Below are 20,133 nucleotides of genomic sequence, written 5' to 3' on the forward strand. Positions count from 1 at the left end.
ATTGATCGTGATATCAGTGTGGGATTGATTGCAGAATTCATTAATTGATTCATTAATTACAGCTACTTAATCTATCGACACTTCTATCCAGCTATCTAACTAGCTATCCACTAATTATTATTTATTAATAATTTTTAATGGCTTAATGGAATTTAATATATTTTTAGTGAACATGTATTAATAAATTTGTACTTAATATATTTATTAGATCATTTTATGTTGATTGATTTGATATTAATATTTTGTATTACTATTTTATCTCATTTATTTTCTCCCATTTTACACATTTAATTTCCTCCCATGTTTATTTTTATTCTCTTAATTTATTTTTAATATCATTCCCAATTAATTCCTATTTATTAATTATTATTAACATAAACTTCATCTATTTGCTCTCAGTAGTTAATTTTATATTGATTTCTTTGATATTAATACTTTATAATACTATTTTTATCTCATTCATTTTATGCCATTTCCCATATTTAATTCAATCATATATTTAATTAATCATTCTATAGCCATGGAATTAATTAATTGATTGATTAATTATTATCAATTAATTCCTATTCGTCATTCACTATTAATTGCTTAATATCTATTTAATATATCTAGTGAACTCTAATTCATTAACTTTATATATATATTAATATATTTACTCTCATTAGTTAACAGGACATTAATTTATTTGCTATTAATACTTTATATAACTGATTTACTACCGTTTTACACATTCAATTGAATTGCACCTGTTGAATTTTACCATTTTAATCCCTTTTATTAGAACTAATTAATTAATTGATGTGTCTCCAGGGACTTAATCGCAGCTGCTCAATTAATTAATTAATTGGGAGGTTCCCCTGGGGATTAATGGGCAGGTGGACGGTCCATTAATAGACTAATAGGGAGGTCTCATGGGGCTCAGTGGCAGGTGGGCGCTGGGTTAGTGAATAACAAGGCTCGACTAGTTAATTAATTAATTAATAGGGGTCATTAATCGCAATCACTGCAGAGCCCTGATTAATTGGGGTGAATTAACTGATTAACTGCAATCGCTGCACTGCCCTTATCATTTATAGAGCCTGAATTAAGCCATTGCAATCACTGCAGAGCCCTGGTTCACCCCATACATGGAATTAATGAACTGCAATTAACTATTAATTATCATTAATCTCTTCATTGCCCTGATTTATTGACACTGGATTAATTAATTACAAGCTCTGATAGGTCCTTATCATTTATTGATAGTGAATCAATTAATTAATTGCAATCACTGCAGTACCCTTATCATTTAGAGACCCTGAATTAATGAATCACAATCTCTGCAATGTCCTGATTTATAGATAATTATTATTAATATTAACATTAATATCGATTAATTAATATTTCATTATAGTAATAGCATTAATTAATGAATCATAAATAATGGATTAATTCATTGCAATCACTTCCAGGCACTCCTTACTTCAATGCATCAATCGGGATGTGAGGAAGAGCTGCCCAAGCTTAGGATAAGGATTTGGGGTAAAATACTGGGATTTTGGGGAAGAAGTTGGAATTTTGGGGGAAAATGTTGGGATTTGGGGGAAAATACTGGGATTTTTGAGGAAAACGTTGGGATTTGAGGGGAAATACTGGGATTTTTGGAGCAAATAATCAAATTTGGGGGAAGATGATGAGAGTTTGGGGAAGAAGTTGGGATTTTGGGGAAAATATTGGGATTTGGGGGGAAATATTGTGATTTTAGAGGAAAACAGTGGTATTTTGGGGAAAATATTGGTGTTTTGGGGAAAATACTGGTATTTGGGGGAAAATATTTCAATTTGGTGGAAGAAGTTGGGACTTGGGGGGGAATATTGGGATTTAGGGGAAAATTTTAGGGGGTTTTTGAAAATATTTGAATTCGGGGGGAAATGTTGAGATTTTGGGGAAAAGATGGAGTTTTAGGCGATAATATTGGGATTTGGGGGAAAAGGTTGGTATTTAGGGGAAAATATTGGGATTCGGAAGGAAAATCTTGGGATTTGAGGGAAAATGTTGGGATTTTGGGGAAAAATATTGGGATCTGGGGGAGAATGTTGGGATTTGGGGGGAAATATTGCTGAAGGTGAAGCCGGACCCGGGCCCAAACCTCATCCATTGGCACCTTCAGTGACTACGCCATGGCATGGATGCGACAAGCACCAGGGCAGGGGCTCGAATGGGTCGCAAGCATTGACGATGATGGTGGTGGCACCTATTGACACCAGTGGTGGTAGCACCTTCTACACGCCATCGGTAGAGGGTCGCTTCACCATCTCCAGGGACAACTCCCAGAGCACGGTCACGCTGCAGATGAGCAGCCTCACGACCGAGGACACGGCCACCTACTACTGCGCGAAGGTTGCTGGTAGTGGTTATTATGGTGCTTATGGCGGCACCAAGGCCATCGCCATGAGCCAACCCCTTGTGCTGTGTCACTAAATCCCCCCCAGAAACCTTCACCCAGCCCAGAGCCTTGAGCCAAACCTCACCCATTGGCCCCAAACCTCGGCCCTTGGCCCCAAATGGCCACAATTCACCTCAGGGCTTGGCTCTTTGGCCTGAATCTCAACCATTTTGGACCCAAATTGCAACTATTTGCTCCGAATTCCAACTATTTGCTCCAAATCTCAACTATTTACCTCAAACTTTGGCCATTGGCACCAAATATCTTCAGGTTGACTCCAAACTCAATAGGTTTTACCTCAGAACTCTTGTCCATTGGCACCAAATACCCTCAGTTTGACCCCAAACTCAACAGGTTTTACCTCAGAACTGTTCTCCATTGGCACCAAACATTCACCATTGCCCTCAAACCTCAACCACTGGCCTCAAACCTCAACCATTGACCCCAAGTTTCAACTCTTTGCCTGAAATCTTGACCATTTGGGCTCAATTCTCAACTGGTTTTGCTCCAAACCTCATCCTTCTCCACTGAATTTCAACCACTCACAACAAACTCACCCATTTTTGCCCCAAACTTCAATGGTTTGCCTCAAATCTAAATGGTTTCCCTTAAATGTAGACACTTGGAGGCCAAATCTCAACCATTTACCTCAAATCTTGATTGTTAGACCCAAAAATCAAAAGGTTTGCCCCAAAACTCACCCATTTGCACTGAATATCAACCATTTACCACAACCCTCAACCACTTTTGCACCAAACATCAAATCTTTGACCTAAAATTGGACCATTTCCACTAAATCTCAACAATTTGCCCCAAATCCTGACCCTTTATGCCCAAATCTCAACAATATGCCCCAAATCTTGGCCCTTTATGCCCAAGTCTCAACAATTCACCCCAAATCTTGACCCTTTATGCCCAAATCTCAACAATTTGCACCAAATCTTGACCCTTTGCCCCTAATTTCACCATTTCTAAACCAAATCTTGACCATTGGCCACAAATCTCCACAGGTTTCACCCCAAACCTCTCCCATTGGGTTCCTGGGGGCCCTTTCCCATAGACACGGTGCCACCATCACCCCCCAGGTAGGACCTGGCCCCATCCTGCTGGGGTGAGGACCACGGCGCTGCCCAGGAACCCATTGACTCAATGGGGTCTTCTTCTCCATCCATAGGTCTCCGGGCGGCCGTGACGCTGGTGGAGACCGGAGGTGACCTCCAGAGCCCTGGTGGGTCCCTGACGCTCGTCTGCAAGGCCTCGGGCTTCACCCTCAGCGACTACTACATGGGATGGATGTGACAAGCACCAGGGCAGGGGCTCGAGTACGTCGCACAAATTGACAGTGATGGTGGTGGCACCTAATGACACCAGTGGTGGTACCACCAGATACGCGGCATCGGTGCAGGGTCGCTTCACCATCTCCAGGGACAACTCCCAGAGCACGGTCACGCTGCAGATGAGCAGCCTCACGACCGAGGACACGGCCACCTACTACTGTGCGAAGGATGCTTATGGTGGTAGTGCTGGTAGTGCTGGTGCTTATGGTGGCACCAAGGCCATCGCCATGAGCCAACCCCTTGTGCTGTGTCACTAAATCCCCCCCAGAAACCTTCACCCAGCCCAGAGACTTGAGCCAAACCTCACCCATTGGCCCCAAACCTCGGCCCTTGGCCCCAAATGGCCACAATTCACCTCAGGGCTTGGCTCTTTGACCTGAATCTCAACCATTTTGGACCCCAATCGCAACTATGTGCCCCAAATCTCAACTATTTGCCTCAAACCTTGGCCATTGGCACCAAATATCTTCAGTTTGACCCCAAACTCAACAGGTTTTACCTCAGAACTCTTGTCCATTGGCACCCTATCTCAACCATTGGCACCAAACCTCAATCGCTGACCACAAGTTTCAACTCTTTGCCTTAAATCTTGACCATTTGGGCTCAATTCTCAACTGGTTTTGCTCCAAACCTCGTCCTTCTCCACTGAATTTCAACCATTCACCCCAAACTCACCCATTTTTGCCCCAAACCTCAATGGTTTGCCTCAAATCTCAATGGTTTGCTATAAATGTGGACCCTTGGAGGCCAAATCTCAACCATTTACCTCAAATCTTGATCTTTGGACCCTAAAATCAAAAGGTTTGCACCAAACTCACCCATTTGCACTAAATATCAACCCTTTACTGTAATGCTCAGCCGCTTTTGCTCCGAACATCAAATCTTTGATCTAAAATTGGTCCATTTCCACTAAATCTCAACAATTTGTCTCAAATCCTGACCCTTTATGCCCAAATCTCAACAATTTGCACCAAATCCTGACCCTTTGCCCCTAATTTGACTGTTTCTGACCCAAATCTTGACCATTGGCCCCAAATCTCCACAGGTTTCACCCCAAACCTCTCCCATTGGGTTCCTGTGGCCCCTTTCCCATAGACACGGTGCCACCATCACCCCCCAGGTAGGACCTGGCCCCATCCTGCTGGGGTGAGGACCACGGCACTGCCCAGGAACCCATTGACTCAATGGGGTCTTCTTCTCCATCCATAGGTCTCCGGGCGGCCGTGACGCTGGTGGAGACCGGAGGTGACCTCCAGAGCCCTGGTGGGTCCCTGACGCTCGTCTGCAAGGCCTCGGGCTTCACCCTCAGCAGCTACGACATGGGATGGATGCGACAAGCACCAGGGCAGGGGCTCGAGTTCGTCGCAGGCATTAGCAGTGGTGGTGGTGGCACCTAATGACACCAGTGGTGCTACCACCAGATACGCGCCATCGGTGCAGGGTCGCTTCACCATCTCCAGGGACAACTCCCAGAGCACGGTCACGCTGCAGATGAGCAGCCTCACGACCGAGGACACGGCCACCTACTACTGCGCGAAGGCTTATGGTAGTGGTAGTGCTGGTGCTGCTTATGGTGGCACCAAGGCCATCGCCATGAGCCAACCCCTTGTGCTGTGTCACTAAATCCCCCCCAGAAACCTTCACCCAGCCCAGAGCCTTGAGCCAAACCTCACCCATTGGCCCCAAACCTCGCCCCTTGGCGCCAAATGGCCACAATTCACCTCAGGGCTTGGCTCTTTGGCCCGAATCTCAACTATTTTGGGCACAAATCGCAACTATTTGCTCCAAATCTCAAATATTTGCCTCAAACTTTGGTCTTTTGCACCAAATCTTGACTGTTTGACCCCAAACTGAACAGGTTTTACGTCGAGGCGAGAATCACGCCAAAGAGCCAAGCCCTGAGGTGAATTGTGGCCATTTGGGGCTAATAGCCAAGGTTTGGGGCCAATGGCCAAGGTTTGAGGCCAATAGCCGAGGTTTGGGGCAAAACCAGTTGATCCTTGAGACAAAAGCAGTCAAGGTTTTGGGCAACCTCTTGTGACGTTGGTGCCACTATAAGCAGCACTATAACCACCACGAGCTCTCTTCGTGCAGTAGTAGGTGGCCGTGTCCTCGGTCGTGAGGCTGCTCATCTGCAGCGTGACCGTGCTCTGGGAGGTGTCCCTGGAGATGGTGAAGCGACCCTGCACCGATGGCGCGTACTTGGTGTAACCATCACTGTCAATGGTTGCGACCCATTCGAGCCCCTGCCCTGGTGCTTGTCGCACCCATTCCATTGCGTAGCTGCTGAAGGTGAAGCCCGAGGCCTTGCAGAGGAGCCTCATGGACTCACCAGTGCTGAAGGGTCACGATTTGGAGCAGAAATGGTCAAACTTGGGGCAAAGAGTTGAAAAAGTCCCATTTTGGGGTTGAACCACTTGAGATCTTGGTCAAAGAGCCGAGACCTGAGGTCAGTTGTGGCCGTTTGGGGCCAATGGGTGAGGTTTGGGGCCAATGGGTGAGGTTTGGGTCAGGATCCGGCTTCACCTTCAGTGACAGGGCTTGACTCTCTGACCCAAATCTCCCCTGGTTTCACCCCACACCTCATCCATTCCCACTGGATTTCAAGCAGTTTTGCCCTAAACATCAACTGTTTGCCTCAAATGCCACCGATTTGGCCCCAGTCTTGACCCTGGTGCAGAAATCTCAACAATTGACCTCAAATCTTGATCTTTGGACCTCAAAATCAACTCTTTTGCCCCAAAAATCACCCATTTGCACTAAATACCAACCCTTCACCACAAAACTAAACCTTTTGTTTGCCCCAAATCTCAAATATTTGCCATGAAAATTCGACATTTTCACTAAATCTCAACAATTTGCACCAAATCTTGAGTCTTCGCCCCAAATTTGACTGTTTCTGCTCCAAATTCTGACTATATTCACTAAATCTCCACAGCTTTCACCCCAAACCTCTCCCATTGGGTTCCTGTGGGCCCTTTCCCATAGACACGGTGCCACCATCACCCCCCAGGTAGGACCTGGCCCCATCCTGCTGGGGTGAGGACCACGGCGCTGCCCAGGAACCCATTGACTCAATGGGGTCTTCTTCTCCATCCATAGGTCTCTGGGCGGCCGTGACGCTGGTGGAGACCGGAGGTGACCTCCAGAGCCCTGGTGGGTCCCTGACGCTCGTCTGCAAGGCCTCGGGCTTCACCCTCAGCAGCTACAACATGGAATGGGTGCGACAAGCACCAGGGCAGGGGCTCGAGTTCGTCGCAGAAATTACCAGTAGTGGTGGTAGCACCTATTGACACCAGTGGTGGTTACACCGAGTACGCGCCATCGGTGCAGGGTCGCTTCACCATCTCCAGGGACACCTCCCAGAGCACGGTCACGCTGCAGATGAGCAGCCTCACGACCGAGGACACGGCCACCTACTACTGCGCGAAGAGTGCTTATGGTGGTAGTGCTGGTACTTATGGTGGCCCCAAGGGCATCGCCATGAGCCGACCCCTTGTGCTGTGTCACTAAATCCCCCCCAGAAACCTTCACCCAGCCCAGAGCCTTGAGCCAAACCTCACCCATTGGCCCCAAACCTCGGCCCTTGGCCCCAAATGGCCACAATTCACCTCAGGGCTTGGCTCTTTGACCCGAATCTCAACTGTTTTGGACCCAAATCGCAACTATTTGCTCCGAATTCCACCTATTTGCCCCAAATCACAACCCTTTGCCTCAAACCTCGGCCATTGGCACCAAATATCTTCAGGTTGACCCCAAACTCAACAGGTTTTACCTCAGAACTCTTGTCCATTGGCATCAAACCTTCACCATTGCCCCCAAACCTCAACCGCTGGCCTCAAGTTTCAACTCTTTGCCCTGAAACTTGACCATTTTCAATCAATTCTGAACTGGTTTTGCTCCAAACCTCATCCTTCTCCACTGAATTTCAACCATTCACCCCAAACTCACCCATTTGTGCCCCAAACCTCAATGGTTTGCCTCAAATCTCAATGGTTCGCCTTAAATGTGGACACTTGGAGGCCAAATCTCAACCATTTACCTCAAATCTTGATCCTTTGACCTCAAAATCAAAAGGTTTGCCCCAAAACTCACCCATTTGCACTAAATATCAACCCTTTACCACAACCCTCAACCACTTTTGCTCCAAACATCAAATCTTTGACCTAAAATTGGACCATTTCCACTAAATCTCAAAAATTTGCTTCAAATCCTTAGCCTTTATGCCCAAATCTCAACAATTCACCCCAAATCTTGACCCTTTATGCCCAAATCTCAACAATATGCACCAAATCTTGACTCTTTGCCTCAAATTCCACCGTTTCTGACCCAAATCTTCACCATTGGCCCCAAATCTCCACAGGTTTCACCCCAAACCTCTCCCTTTGGGTTCCTGTGGGGCCTTTCCCATAGACACGGCACCACCATCACCCCCCAGGTAGGACCTGGCCCCATCCTGCTGGGGTGAGGACCACGGCGCTGCCCAGGAACCCATTGACTCAATGGGATCTTGGCCGCAAGTTTCAATTGTTCGCCCTAAAACTTGACCATTTTGGATCAATTCTCAACTGCTTTTGCCCCAAACCTCGTCCTTCTCCACTGAATTTCAACCATTCACCCCAAACTCACCCATTATTGCCACAAACCTCAACAATTTGCCCCAAATCTAAATGGTTCACCTTAAATGTGAACCCTTGGAGGCCAAATCTCAACCATTTACCTCAAATCCTGACCCTTTATGCCCAAAATCAACATTTTTGCCTCAAAACTTGACTGTTCACACTGAATATCAACCCTTTACCACAAACCTCAACCACTTTTGCTCCAAACATCAAATCTTTGACCTAAAATTGGACCATTTCCACTAAATCTCAACAATTTGCCTCAAAACTTGACCCTTTATGCCCAAATCTCAACAATTTGCACCAAATCTTGACCCTTTGCCCCAAATTTCACTGTTTCTGACCCAAATCTTCACCATTGGCCCCAAATCTCCACAGCTTTCACCCCAAACCTCTCCCATTGGTCACTATGGGCCCTTTCCCATAGACACGGTGCCACCATCACCCCCCAGGTAGGACCTGGCCCCATCCTGCTGGGGTGAGGACCACGGCGCTGCCCAGGAACCCATTGACTCAATGGGGTCTTCTTCTCCATCCATAGGTCTCCGGGCGGCCGTGACGCTGGTGGAGACCGGAGGTGACCTCCAGAGCCCTGGTGGGTCCCTGACGCTCGTCTGCAAGGCCTCGGGCTTCACCCTCAGCAGCTACAGCATGGAATGGGTGCGACAAGCACCAGGGCAGGGGCTCGAGTTCGTCGCAGAAATTACCAGTAGTGGTGGTAGCACCTAATGACACCAGTGGTGCTACCACCTACTACGCGCCATCGGTGCAGGGTCGCTTCACCATCTCCAGGGACACCTCCCAGAGCACGGTCACGCTGCAGATGAGCAGCCTCACGACCGAGGACACGGCCACCTACTACTGCGTGAAGAGAGCTGGTGGTGGTTATTATGGTGCTGGTGCTGGTGCTTATGGTGGCACCAACGTCACAAGAGGTTGCCCAAAACCTGGACTGCTTTTGTCTCAAGGATCAACTGGTTTTGCCCCAAACCTCGGCCATTGGCCCCAAACCTCACCCATTGGCCCCAAATCTCGGCCATTGGCCCCACATGGCCACAATTCACCTCAGGGCTTGGCTCTTTGACCTGATTCTCAACCATTTTGGACCCAAATCTCAACTATTTGCTCCAAACCTGGGCCATTGGCAACAAATATCTCCAGTTTGACCCCAACTCAACAGGTTTCACCTCAGAACTGTTGTCCATTGGCACCCAACCTCCGCCATTTGCCCAAAGCCCCAAGGGTTCGCCCCAAGTATCGACCAGTGTTGTCCCAAATCTCACCCGGTTTCACCCCAAATCTCAACCATTCGCCTCAAATCTTGTCCCTCGGTGCCCAAATCTCAACAATTCACCTCATATCTTGAGCCTTTGCCCTGAACTTCGACCATTTCTGCCCCAAATCTGGGTAGAAATGGTTGAGGTTTGGGGTGACCCTTCACCGATGGCACGTACCTGGTGTAAGCACCATTGTAGCTAATGCCTGCGACGAACTCGAGCCCCTGCCCTGGTGCTTGTCGTGCCCATTCCATGCCGTAGCTGCTGAGGGTGAAGCCCGAGGCCTTGCAGACGAGCGTCAGGGACCCACCAGGGCTCTGGAGGTCACCTCCGGTCTCCACCAGCGTCACGGCCGCCCGGAGACCTATGGATGGAGAAGAAGACCCCATTGAGTCAATGGGTTCCTGGGCAGCGCCGTGGTCCTCACCCCAGCAGGATGGGGCCAGGTCCTACCTGGGGGGTGATGGTGGCACCGTGTCTATGGGAAAGGGCCCACAGGAACCCAATGGGAGAGGTTTGGGGTGAAAGCTGTGGAGATTTGGGGCCAATGGTGAAGATTTGGGTCAGAAACACTCAAATTAGGGGCAAAGGGTCCAAACTTGTGAATATTGTTGAGATTTGGGCATAAAGGGTCAAGTTTTGAGGCAAATTGTTGAGATTTAGTGGAAATGGTCCAATTTTAGGTCAAAGATTTGATGTTTGGAGCAAAAGTGGTTGAGGGTTGTGGTAAAGGGTTGATATTCAGTGCAAACGGTCAAGATTTGAGGCAAAAATGTTGATTTTGGGGCATAAAGGGTCAGGATTTGAGGTAAATGGTTGAGATTTGGCCTCCAAGTATCCACATTTATGGCAAACCATTGAGATTTGGAGCAAATTGTTGAGGTTTCAGGCAAAAATGGGTGAGTTTGGGGTGAATGGTTGAAATTCAGTGGAGAAGGACGAGGTTTGGGGCAAAAGCAGTTGAGAATTGATCCAAAATGGTCAAGTTATAGGGCAAACAATTGAAACTTGTGGCCAATGGTTGAGGTTTGAGGCCAGTGGTTGAGGTTTAAGGGCAATGGTGAAGGTTTGGTGCCAATGGACAAGAGTTCTGAGGTAAAACCTGTTGAGTTTGGGGTGAACCTGAAGATATTTGGCGCCAATGGCCAAGGTTTGAGGCAAAGGGTTGAGATTTGGGCCAAATAGTTGAGACTTGGAGCCAATAGTTGCGATTTGGGTCCAAAATGGTTGAGATTCAGGCCAAAGAGCCAAGCCCTGAGGTGAATTGTGGCCATTTGGGGCCAAGGGCCGAGGTTTGGGGCCAATGGGTGAGGTTTGGCTCAAGGCTCTGGGCTGGGTGAAGGTTTCTGGGGGGGATTTAGTGACACAGCACAAGGGGTTGGCTCATGGCGATGGCCTTGGTGCCACCATAAGCAGCACCACCAGCACCACCACTACCAGCATCCTTCGCGCAGTAGTAGGTGGCCGTGTCGTCAGTCGTGAGGCTGCTCATCTGCAGCGTGACCGTGCTCTGGGAGTTGTCCCTGGAGATGGTGAAGCGACCCTGCACCGATGCCGCGTATCCGGTGGTACCAGCATTGACATTAATAGGTGCCACCACCACTGTAAATGCTTGCGACGAACTCGAGCCCCTGCCCTGGTGCTTGTCGCGCCCATCCCATGCCGTAGCTGCTGAGGGTGAAGCCCGAGGCCTTGCAGACGAGCGTCAGGGACCCACCAGGGCTCTGGAGGTCACCTCCGGTCTCCACCAGCGTCACGGCCGCCCGGAGACCTATGGATGGAGAAGAAGACCCCATTGAGTCAATGGGTTCCTGGGCAGCGCCGTGGTCCTCACCCCAGCAGGATGGGGCCAGGTCCTACCTGGGGGGTGATGGTGGCACCGTGTCTATGGGAAAGGGCCCACAGGAACCCAATGGGAGAGGTTTGGGGTAAAACCTCTGGAGATTTAGTGAATATAGTCAGAATTTGGAGCAGAAACAGTCAAATTTGGGGCAAAGACTCAAGATTTGGTGCAAATTGTTGAGATTTAGTGAAAATGTCGAATTTTCATGGCAAATATTTGAGATTTGGGGCAAACAAAAGGTTTAGTTTTGTGGTAAAGGGTTGGTATTTAGTGCAAATGGGTGATTTTTGGGGCAAAACAGTTGATTTTGAGGTCCAAAGATCAAGATTTGAGGTCAATTGTTGAGATTTCTGCACCAGGGTCAAGACTGGGGCCAAATCGGTGACATTTGAGGCAAACAGTTGATGTTTAGGGCAAAACTGCTTGAAATCCAGTGGGAATGGATGAGGTGTGGGGTGAAACCAGGGGAGATTTGGGTCAGAGAGTCAAGCCCTGTCACTGAAGGTGAATCCGGATCCTGACCCAAACCTCACCCATTGGCCCCAAACCTCACCCATTGGCCCCAAACGGCCACAACTGACCTCAGGTCTCGGCTCTTTGACCAAGATCTCAAGTGGTTCAACCCCAAAATGGGACTTTTTCAACTCTTTGCCCCAAGTTTGACCATTTCTGCTCCAAATCGTGACCCTTCAGCACTGGTGAGTCCATGAGGCTCCTCTGCAAGGCCTCGGGCTTCACCTTCAGCAGCTACGCAATGCTATGGGTGCGACAAGCACCAGGGCAGGGGCTCGAATGGGTCGCAACCATTGACAATGATGGTGACACCTACTACGCGCCATCGGTGCAGGGTCGCTTCACCATCTCCAGGGACACCTCCCAGAGCACGGTCACGCTGCAGATGAGCAGCCTCACGACCGACGACACGGCCACCTACTACTGCACGAAGAGAGCTCGTGGTGGTTATAGTGCTGCTTGTGGTGGCACCAACGTCACAAGAGGTTGCCCAAAACCTTGACTGCTTTTGTCTCAAGGATCAACTGGTTTTGCCCCAAACCTCGGCCATTGGCCAAAACCTCACCCAGTGGCCCGAAACCTTGGCCATTGGCCCCAAATGGCCACAATTCACCTCAGGGCTTGGCTCTTTGACCTGATTCTCGCCTCGAGGTAAAACCTGTTCAGTTTGGGGTCAAACAGTCAAGATTTGGTGCAAAAGGCCAAGGTTTGAGGCAAATAGTTGTGATTTGGGTCCAAAACAGTTGAGATTCGGGTCAAAGAGCCAAGCCCTGAGGTGAATTGTGGCCATTTGGCGCCAAGGGCCGAGGTTTGGGGCCAATGGGTGAGGTTTGGCTCAAGGCTCTGGGCTGGGTGAAGGTTTCTGGGGGGGATTTAGTGACACAGCACAAGGGGTTGGCTCATGGCGATGGCCTTGGTGCCACCATAAGCAGCACCATAACCACTACCATAACTCTTCGCGCAGTAGTAGGTGGCCGTGTCGTCGGTCGTGAGGCTGCTCATCTGCAGCGTTACCGTGCTCTGGGAGTCGTCCTTGGAGATGGTGAAGCGACCCTCCACCGATGGTGCGTATCTGGTGGTACCACCACTGGTGTCAATAGGTGCTACCATCACCACTGTTAATGTGTGCGATGTACTCGAGCCCCTGCCCTGGTGCTTGTCGCACCCATTCCATGCTGTAGCTGCTGAGGGTGAAGCCCGAGGCCTTGCAGACGAGCGTCAGGGACCCACCAGGGCTCTGGAGGTCACCTCCGGTCTCCACCAGCGTCACGGCCGCCCAGAGACCTATGGATGGAGAAGAAGACCCCATTGAGTCAATGGGTTCCTGGGCAGCGCCGTGGTCCTCACCCCAGCAGGATGGGGCCAGGTCCTACCTGGGGGGTGATGGTGGCGCCGTGTCTATGGGAAAGGGCCCATAGTGACCAATGGGAGAGGTTTGCGGTGAAACCTATTGAGATTTGAGGCCAATGGTGAATATTTGGGTCAGAAATGGTGAAATTTGGGGCAAAGGGTCAAGATTTGGGGCAAATTGTTGAGATTTGGGCATAAAGGGTCTAGATTTGGGGCAAATTGTTGAGATTTGGGCATAAAGGGTCTAGATTTGGGGCAAATTGTTGAGATTTGGGCATAAAGTGTCAAGTTTTGAGGCAAATTGTTGAGATTTAGTGGAAATGGTCCAATTTTAGGTCAAAGATTTGATGTTTGGAGCAAAAGTGGTTGAGGTTTGTGCTGAAGGGTTGATATTTAGTGCGAACGGTCAGGTTTTGAGGCAAACCTTTTGATTTTGGGCATAAAGGGTCAAGATTTGAGGTAAATGGTTGAGATTTGGCCTCCAAGGGTCCGCACTTAAGGCGAACCATTTAGATTTGGGGCAAATTATTGAGGTTTCGGGCAAAAATGGGTGATTTGGGGTGATTGGTTGAATTTTAGTGGATAAGGACAAGGTCTGGGGCAAAACCAGTTGAGAATTGAGCCCAAATGGTCAAGTTTCAGGGCAAAGAGTTGAAACTTGAGGCCAGTGGTTGAGGTTTGGGGGCAATGGTGAAGGTTTGGTGCCAATGGAGAACAGTTCTGAGGTAAAACCTGTTGAGTTTGGGGTCAAACTGAAGATATTTGTTGCCAATGGCCAAGGTTTGAGGTAAATAGTTGAGATTTGGGGCAAATAGTTGGAATTCGGAGCAAATAGTTGCAATTTGGGTCCGAAATGTTTGAGATTTGGGTCAAAGAGACAAGCCCTGAGGTGAATTGTGGCCATTTGGGGCCAAGGGCCGAGGTTTGGGGCCAATGGGTGAGGTTTGGCTCAAGGCTCTGGGCTGGGTGAAGGTTTCTGGGGGGGATTTAGTGACACAGCACAAGGGGTTGGCTCATGGCGATGGCCTTGGTGTCACCATAAGCAGCACCAGCACCACCACTACCAGCTTCCTTCGCGCAGTAGTAGGTGGCCGTGTCGTCAGTCGTGAGGCTGCTCATCTGCAGCGTGACCGTGCTCTGGGAGGTGTCCCTGGAGATGGTGAAGCGACCCTGCACCGATGGCGCGTATCTGGTGGTACCACCACTACTGCTAATGCGTGCGACAAACTCGAGCCCCTGCCCTGGTGCTTGTCGCATCCATCCCAAGCTGTAGTCACTGAAGGTGTAGCCGGATTCTGACCCAAACCTCACCCATTGGCCCCAAACCTCACCCATTGGCCCCAAACGGCCACAATTCACCTCAGGTCTCAGCTCTTTGACCAAGATGTCAAGTGGTTCAACCCCAAAATGGGACTTTTTCAGCTCTTTGCCCCAAGTTTGACCATTTCTGCTCCAAATCGTGACCCTTCAGCACTGGTGGGTCCATGAGGCTCCTCTGCAAGGCCTCGGGCTTCACCTTCAGCAGCTACGCAATGGGATGGGTGCGACAAGCACCAGGGCAGGGGCTCGAATGGGTCGCAACCATTGACAGTGATGGTCACACCAAGTACGCGGCATCGGTGGAGGGTCGCTTCACCATCTCCAGGGACACCTCCCAGAGCACGGTCACGCTGCAGATGAGCAGCCTCACGACCGAGGACACGGCCACCTACTACTGCGTGAAGGAGTCTGGTAGTGGTTATAGTGCTGCTTATAGTGGCACCAACGTCACAAGAGGTTGCCCAAAACCTTGACTGCTTTTGTCTCAAGGATCAACTGGTTTTGCCCCAAACCTCAGCGATTGGCCCCAAACCTTGGCCATTGGCCCCAAACCTCACCCATTGGCCCCATATGGCCACGATTCACCTCAGGGCTTGGCTCTTTGACCTGATTCTCATCTCGAGGTAAAACCTGTTCAGTTTGGGGTCAAACAGTCAAGATTTGGTGCAAAAGGCCTAAGTTTGAGGCAAATATTTGAGATTTGGAGAAAATAGTTGCGATTTGGGTCCAAAATGGTTGAGATTCGGGTCAAAGAGCCAATCCCTGAGGTGAATTGTGGCCATTTGGGGCCAAGGGCCGAGGTTTGGGGCCAATGGGTGAGGTTTGGCTCAAGGCTCTGGGCTGGGTGAAGGTTTCTGGGGGGGATTTAGTGACACAGCACAAGGGGTTGGCTCATGGCGATGGCCTTGGTGTCACCATAAGCACCATAATAACCACTACCAGCAACCTTCGCGCAGTAGTAGGTGGCCGTGTCGTCGGTCGTGAGGCTGCTCATCTGCAGCGTGACCGTGCTCTGGGAGTCGTCCTTGGAGATGGTGAAGCGACCCTGCACCGATGGCGCGTAGTAGGTGGTAGCACCACTGGTGTCATTAGGTGCTACCACCACTACTGGTAATTTCTGCGACGAACTCGAGCCCCTGCCCTGGTGCTTGTCGCACCCATTCCATGTTGTAGCTGCTGAGGGTGAAGCCCGAGGCCTTGCAGACGAGCGTCAGGGACCCACCAGGGCTCTGGAGGTCACCTCCGGTCTCCACCAGCGTCACGGCCGCCCGGAGACCTATGGATGGAGAAGAAGACCCCATTGAGTCAATGGGTTCCTGGGCAGCGCCGTGGTCCTCACCCCAGCAGGATGGGGCCAGGTCCTACCTGGGGGGTGATGGTGGCACCGTGTCTATGGGAAAGGGCCCACAGGAACCCAATGGGAGAAGTTTGGGGTAAAACCTGTGGAGATTTAGTGAATATAGTCAAAATTTGGAGCAGAAACAATCAAATTTGGGGCAAAGACTCAAGATTTAAGGCAAATTGTTGAGATTTGGGCATGAAGGCTAAGGATTTGGGGAAAATTGTTAAGATTTAGTGGAAATGGTCCAATTTTAGGTCAAAGATTTGATGTTTGGAGCAGAAGTGGTTGAGGATTATGGTAAAGGGTTGATATTTAGTGCAAATGGGTGAGTTTTGGGGCAAACCTTTTGATTTTGGGGTCCAACGGTCAAGATTTGAGGTAAATGGTGGTGATTTGGCCACCAAGTGTTCACATTTAAGGGAAACCATTGAGATTTGAGGCAAACCATTGAGGTTTGGGGCAAAAATGGGTGAGTTTGGGGTGAATGGATGAAATTCAGTGGAGAAGGACGAGGTTTGGGGCAAAACCAGTTGAGAATTGATCCAAAATGGTCAAGTTTTAGGGCAAACAATGGAAATTTGGGGGCCAATGGTTGAGGTTTGAGGCCAATGGTTGAGGTTTGAGGCCAGTGGTTCAGGTTTGAGGCCAATGGTGAAGGTTTGGTGCCAATGCAGAACAGTTCTGAGGTAAAACCTGTTGAGTTTGGAGTCAACCTGAAGATATTTGGTGCCAATGGCCAAGGTTTGAGGCAAAGGGTTGAGATTTGGGGCAAATAGTCGAGATTTGGAGCCAATAGTTGAAATTTGAGCCCCAAATGGTTGAGATTCGGGCCAAAGATCCAAGCCCTGAGGTGAATTGTGGCCATTTGGGGCCAAGGGCCGAGGTTTGGGGCCAATGGGTGAGGTTTGGCTCAAGGCTCTGGGCTGGGTGAAGGTTTCTGGGGGGGATTTAGTGACACAGCACAAGGGGTTGGCTCATGGCGATGGCCTTGGTGCCACCATAAGCAGCACCATAACCACTACCATAACTCTTCGCGCAGTAGTAGGTGGCCGTGTCGTCAGTCGTGAGGCTGCTCATCTGCAGCGTGACCGTGCTCTGGGAGTCGTCCTTGGAGATGGTGAAGCGACCCTCCACCGATGGCGCGTATCTGGTGGTAGCACCACTGGTGTCAATAAGTGCTACCACCACCACTACTGCTAATGTAGGCGACGAACTCGAGCCCCTGCCCTGGTGCTTGTCGCATCCATCCCATTTGGTAGCTGCTGAGGGTGAAGCCCGAGGCCTTGCAGACGAGCGTCAGGGACCCACCAGGGCTCTGGAGGTCACCTCCGGTCTCCACCAGCGTCACGGCCGCCCGGAGACCTATGGATGGAGAAGAAGACCCCATTGAGTCAATGGGTTCCTGGGCAGCGCCGTGGTCCTCACCCCAGCAGGATGGGGCCAGGTCCTACCTGGGGGGTGATGGTGGCACCGTGTCTATGGGAAAGGGCCCATAGTGACCAATGGGAGAGGTTTGCGGTGAAACCTATTGAGATTTGAGGCCAATGGTGAATATTTGGGTCAGAAACGGTGAAATTTGGGGCAAAGGGTCAAGATTTGGGGCAAATTGTTGAGATTTGGGCATAAAGGGTCTAGATTTGGGGCAAATTGTTGAGATTTGGGCATAAAGGGTCTAGATTTGGGGCAAATTGTTGAGATTTGGGCATAAAGTGTCAAGTTTTGAGGCAAATTGTTGAGATTTAGTGGAAATGGTCCAATTTTAGGTCAAAGATTTGATGTTTGGAGCAAAAGTGGTTGAGGTTTTTGGTAAAGGGTTGATATTTAGTGCAAGTGGGTGAGTTTTGGGGCAAAACAGTTGATTTTGGGGTCCAAAGATCAAGATTTGAGGTAAATGGTTGAGATTTGGCCTCCAAGGGTCCACATTTAAGGTGAACCATTTAGATTTGGGGCAAATTGTTGAGGTTTGGGGCAAAAATGAGTGAGTTTGGGGTAAATGGTTGAAATTCAGTGGAGAAGCACGAGCTTTGGAGCAAAAGCAGTTGAGAATTGATCCAAAATGGTCAAGTTTTAGGCCAAACAATTGAAATTTGGGGCCAATGGCTGAGGTTTGAGGCCAGTGGTTCAGGTTTGAGGCCAATGGTGAAGGTTTGGTGCCAATGCAGAACAGTTCTGAGGTAAAACCTGTTGAGTTTGGAGTCGACCTGAAGATATTTGGTGCCAATGGCCAAGGTTTGAGGCAAAGGGTTGAGATTTGGGGCAAATAGTCGAGATTTGGAGCAAATAGTTGCGATTTGGGTCCAAAATGGTTGAGATTCGGGCCAAAGAGCCAATCCCTGAGGTAAATTGTGGCCATTTGGGGCCAAGGGCCGAGGTTTGGGGCCAATGGGTGAGGTTTGGCTCAAGGCTCTGGGCTGGGTGAAGGTTTCTGGGGGGGATTTAGTGACACAGCACAAGGGGTTGGCTCATGGCGATGGCCTTGGTGCCACCATAAGCACCAGCACTACCAGCACTCTTCGCGCAGTAGTAGGTGGCCGTGTCCTCGGTCGTGAGGCTGCTCATCTGCAGCGTGACCGTGCTCTGGGAGGTGTCCCTGGAGATGGTGAAGCGACCCTGCACCGATGGCGCATACAAGGTGTAACCACCAGTGCTGCTAATGCTTGCGACCCATTCGAGCCCCTGCCCTGGTGCTTGTCACATCCATCCCAAGCTGTAGTCACTGAAGGTGTAGCCGGATCCTGACCCAAACCTCACCCATTGGCCCCAAACCTCACCCATTGGCCCCAAATGGCCACAACTGACCTCAGGTCTCAGCTCTTTGACCAAGATGTCAAGTGGTTCAACCCCAAAATGGGACTTTTTCAGCTCTTTGCCCCAAGTTTGACCATTTCTGCTCCAAATTGTGACCCTTCAGCACTGGTGGGTCCATGAGGCTCCTCTGCAAGGCCTCGGGCTTCACCTTCAGCAGCTACGCAATGCTATGGGTGCGACAAGCACCAGGGCAGGGGCTCGAATGGGTCGCAAGCATTGACTATGATGATGACACCTACTACGCGCCATCGGTGCAGGGTCGCTTCACCATCTCCAAGGACACCTCCCAGAGCACGGTCACGCTGCAGATGAGCAGCCTCACGACCGACGACACGGCCACCTACTACTGCATGAAGAGAGCTGCTAGTGGTTATAGTGCTGCTTGTGGTGGCACCAACGCCACAAGAGGTTGCCCAAAACCTTGACTGCTTTTGTCTCAAGGATCAACTGGTTTTGCCCCAAACCTCGGCCTTTGGCCCCAAACCTCACCCATTGGCCCCAAATCTCGGCCATTGGCCCCACATGGCCACAATTCACCTCAGGGCTTGGCTCTTTGACCTGATTCTCAACCATTTACAACCCAAATCTCAACTATTTGCTCCAAACCTCGGCCATTGGCAACAAATATCTCCAGTTTGACCCCAACTCAACAGGTTTTACCTCAGAACTGTTGTCCATTGGCACCCAACCTCTGCCATTTGCCCAAAGCCCCAAGGGTTCGCCCCAAGTATCGACCAGTTTTGTCCCAAATCTCACCCGGTTTCACCCCAAATCTCAACCATTCGCCTCAAATCTTGTCCCTCGGTGCCCAAATCTCAACAATTCACCTCATATCTTGAGCCTTTGCCCCGATCCTCGACCGTTTCTGCCCCAAATCTGGGTAGAAATGGTTGAGGTTTGGGGTGACCCTTCACCGATGGCGCATACAAGGTGCCACCACCATTGTAGCCAATGTAGGCAACGAACCCGAGCCCCTACCTGGTCCTACGTGGGGGGTGATGGTGGCACCATGTCTATGGGGAAGGCTCCATAGTGACCAATGGGTCAGGTTTGGGGCCTTAAAGGGCTTAATTATTAGGGCTAAGTTAGTGGAAATGGGAAATAAATGGGATTATTAGGACTAATAGGCTTAATTATTAGCCCTAATATAGTGAGGATGGGAGATAAATGTAATAAGAAGCCCTAATGGTCTTATTTATCAGCCCTAATATAGTGGGGATGGGGGATAAATGTAATAAGAAGCCCTAATGGTCTTATTTATTAGCCCTAATATAGTGGGGATGGGGGATAAATGTA

At 49.7% G+C, this 20,133-nt stretch overlaps 12 gene segments (V, D, J or C); 7 read left to right on the top strand and 5 right to left on the bottom strand.

Annotated features, from left to right (window-relative positions):
- Window positions 1-3,574: 3,574 nt before the first annotated feature.
- LOC115603292 lies at window positions 3,575-4,019 on the top strand. The segment is given in 1 exon segment: window positions 3,575-4,019. A coding segment is annotated over 1 exon segment (445 nt).
- Window positions 4,020-4,946: 927 nt separating this feature from the next.
- On the top strand, window positions 4,947-5,385 carry LOC115603293. The segment is given in 1 exon segment: window positions 4,947-5,385. A coding segment is annotated over 1 exon segment (439 nt).
- A 392-nt stretch (window positions 5,386-5,777) lies between these two features.
- Window positions 5,778-6,086, bottom strand: LOC115603294. The segment is given in 1 exon segment: window positions 5,778-6,086. A coding segment is annotated over 1 exon segment (309 nt).
- Window positions 6,087-6,255: 169 nt separating this feature from the next.
- On the top strand, window positions 6,256-7,275 carry LOC115603295. The segment is given in 2 exon segments: window positions 6,256-6,259; window positions 6,865-7,275. Coding segments are annotated over 2 exon segments (415 nt in total).
- A 1,625-nt stretch (window positions 7,276-8,900) lies between these two features.
- On the top strand, window positions 8,901-9,468 carry LOC115603296. The segment is given in 1 exon segment: window positions 8,901-9,468. A coding segment is annotated over 1 exon segment (568 nt).
- A 258-nt stretch (window positions 9,469-9,726) lies between these two features.
- On the bottom strand, window positions 9,727-11,457 carry LOC115603297. The segment is given in 2 exon segments: window positions 9,727-10,025; window positions 11,099-11,457. Coding segments are annotated over 2 exon segments (658 nt in total).
- A 753-nt stretch (window positions 11,458-12,210) lies between these two features.
- Window positions 12,211-12,519, top strand: LOC115603298. The segment is given in 1 exon segment: window positions 12,211-12,519. A coding segment is annotated over 1 exon segment (309 nt).
- Window positions 12,520-12,890: 371 nt separating this feature from the next.
- Window positions 12,891-14,702, bottom strand: LOC115603299. The segment is given in 2 exon segments: window positions 12,891-13,301; window positions 14,432-14,702. Coding segments are annotated over 2 exon segments (682 nt in total).
- Window positions 14,703-14,851: 149 nt separating this feature from the next.
- On the top strand, window positions 14,852-15,160 carry LOC115603300. The segment is given in 1 exon segment: window positions 14,852-15,160. A coding segment is annotated over 1 exon segment (309 nt).
- Window positions 15,161-15,552: 392 nt separating this feature from the next.
- Window positions 15,553-15,988, bottom strand: LOC115603301. The segment is given in 1 exon segment: window positions 15,553-15,988. A coding segment is annotated over 1 exon segment (436 nt).
- A 989-nt stretch (window positions 15,989-16,977) lies between these two features.
- Window positions 16,978-17,416, bottom strand: LOC115603302. The segment is given in 1 exon segment: window positions 16,978-17,416. A coding segment is annotated over 1 exon segment (439 nt).
- A 1,537-nt stretch (window positions 17,417-18,953) lies between these two features.
- On the top strand, window positions 18,954-19,836 carry LOC115603314. The segment is given in 2 exon segments: window positions 18,954-19,186; window positions 19,821-19,836. Coding segments are annotated over 2 exon segments (249 nt in total).
- Window positions 19,837-20,133: the final 297 nt, after the last annotated feature.

The sequence above is a fragment of the Strigops habroptila genome, unplaced genomic scaffold, assembly GCF_004027225.2.
Source record: "Strigops habroptila isolate Jane unplaced genomic scaffold, bStrHab1.2.pri NW_022045629.1_ctg1, whole genome shotgun sequence".
Lineage (NCBI taxonomy): Eukaryota > Metazoa > Chordata > Aves > Psittaciformes > Psittacidae > Strigops > Strigops habroptila.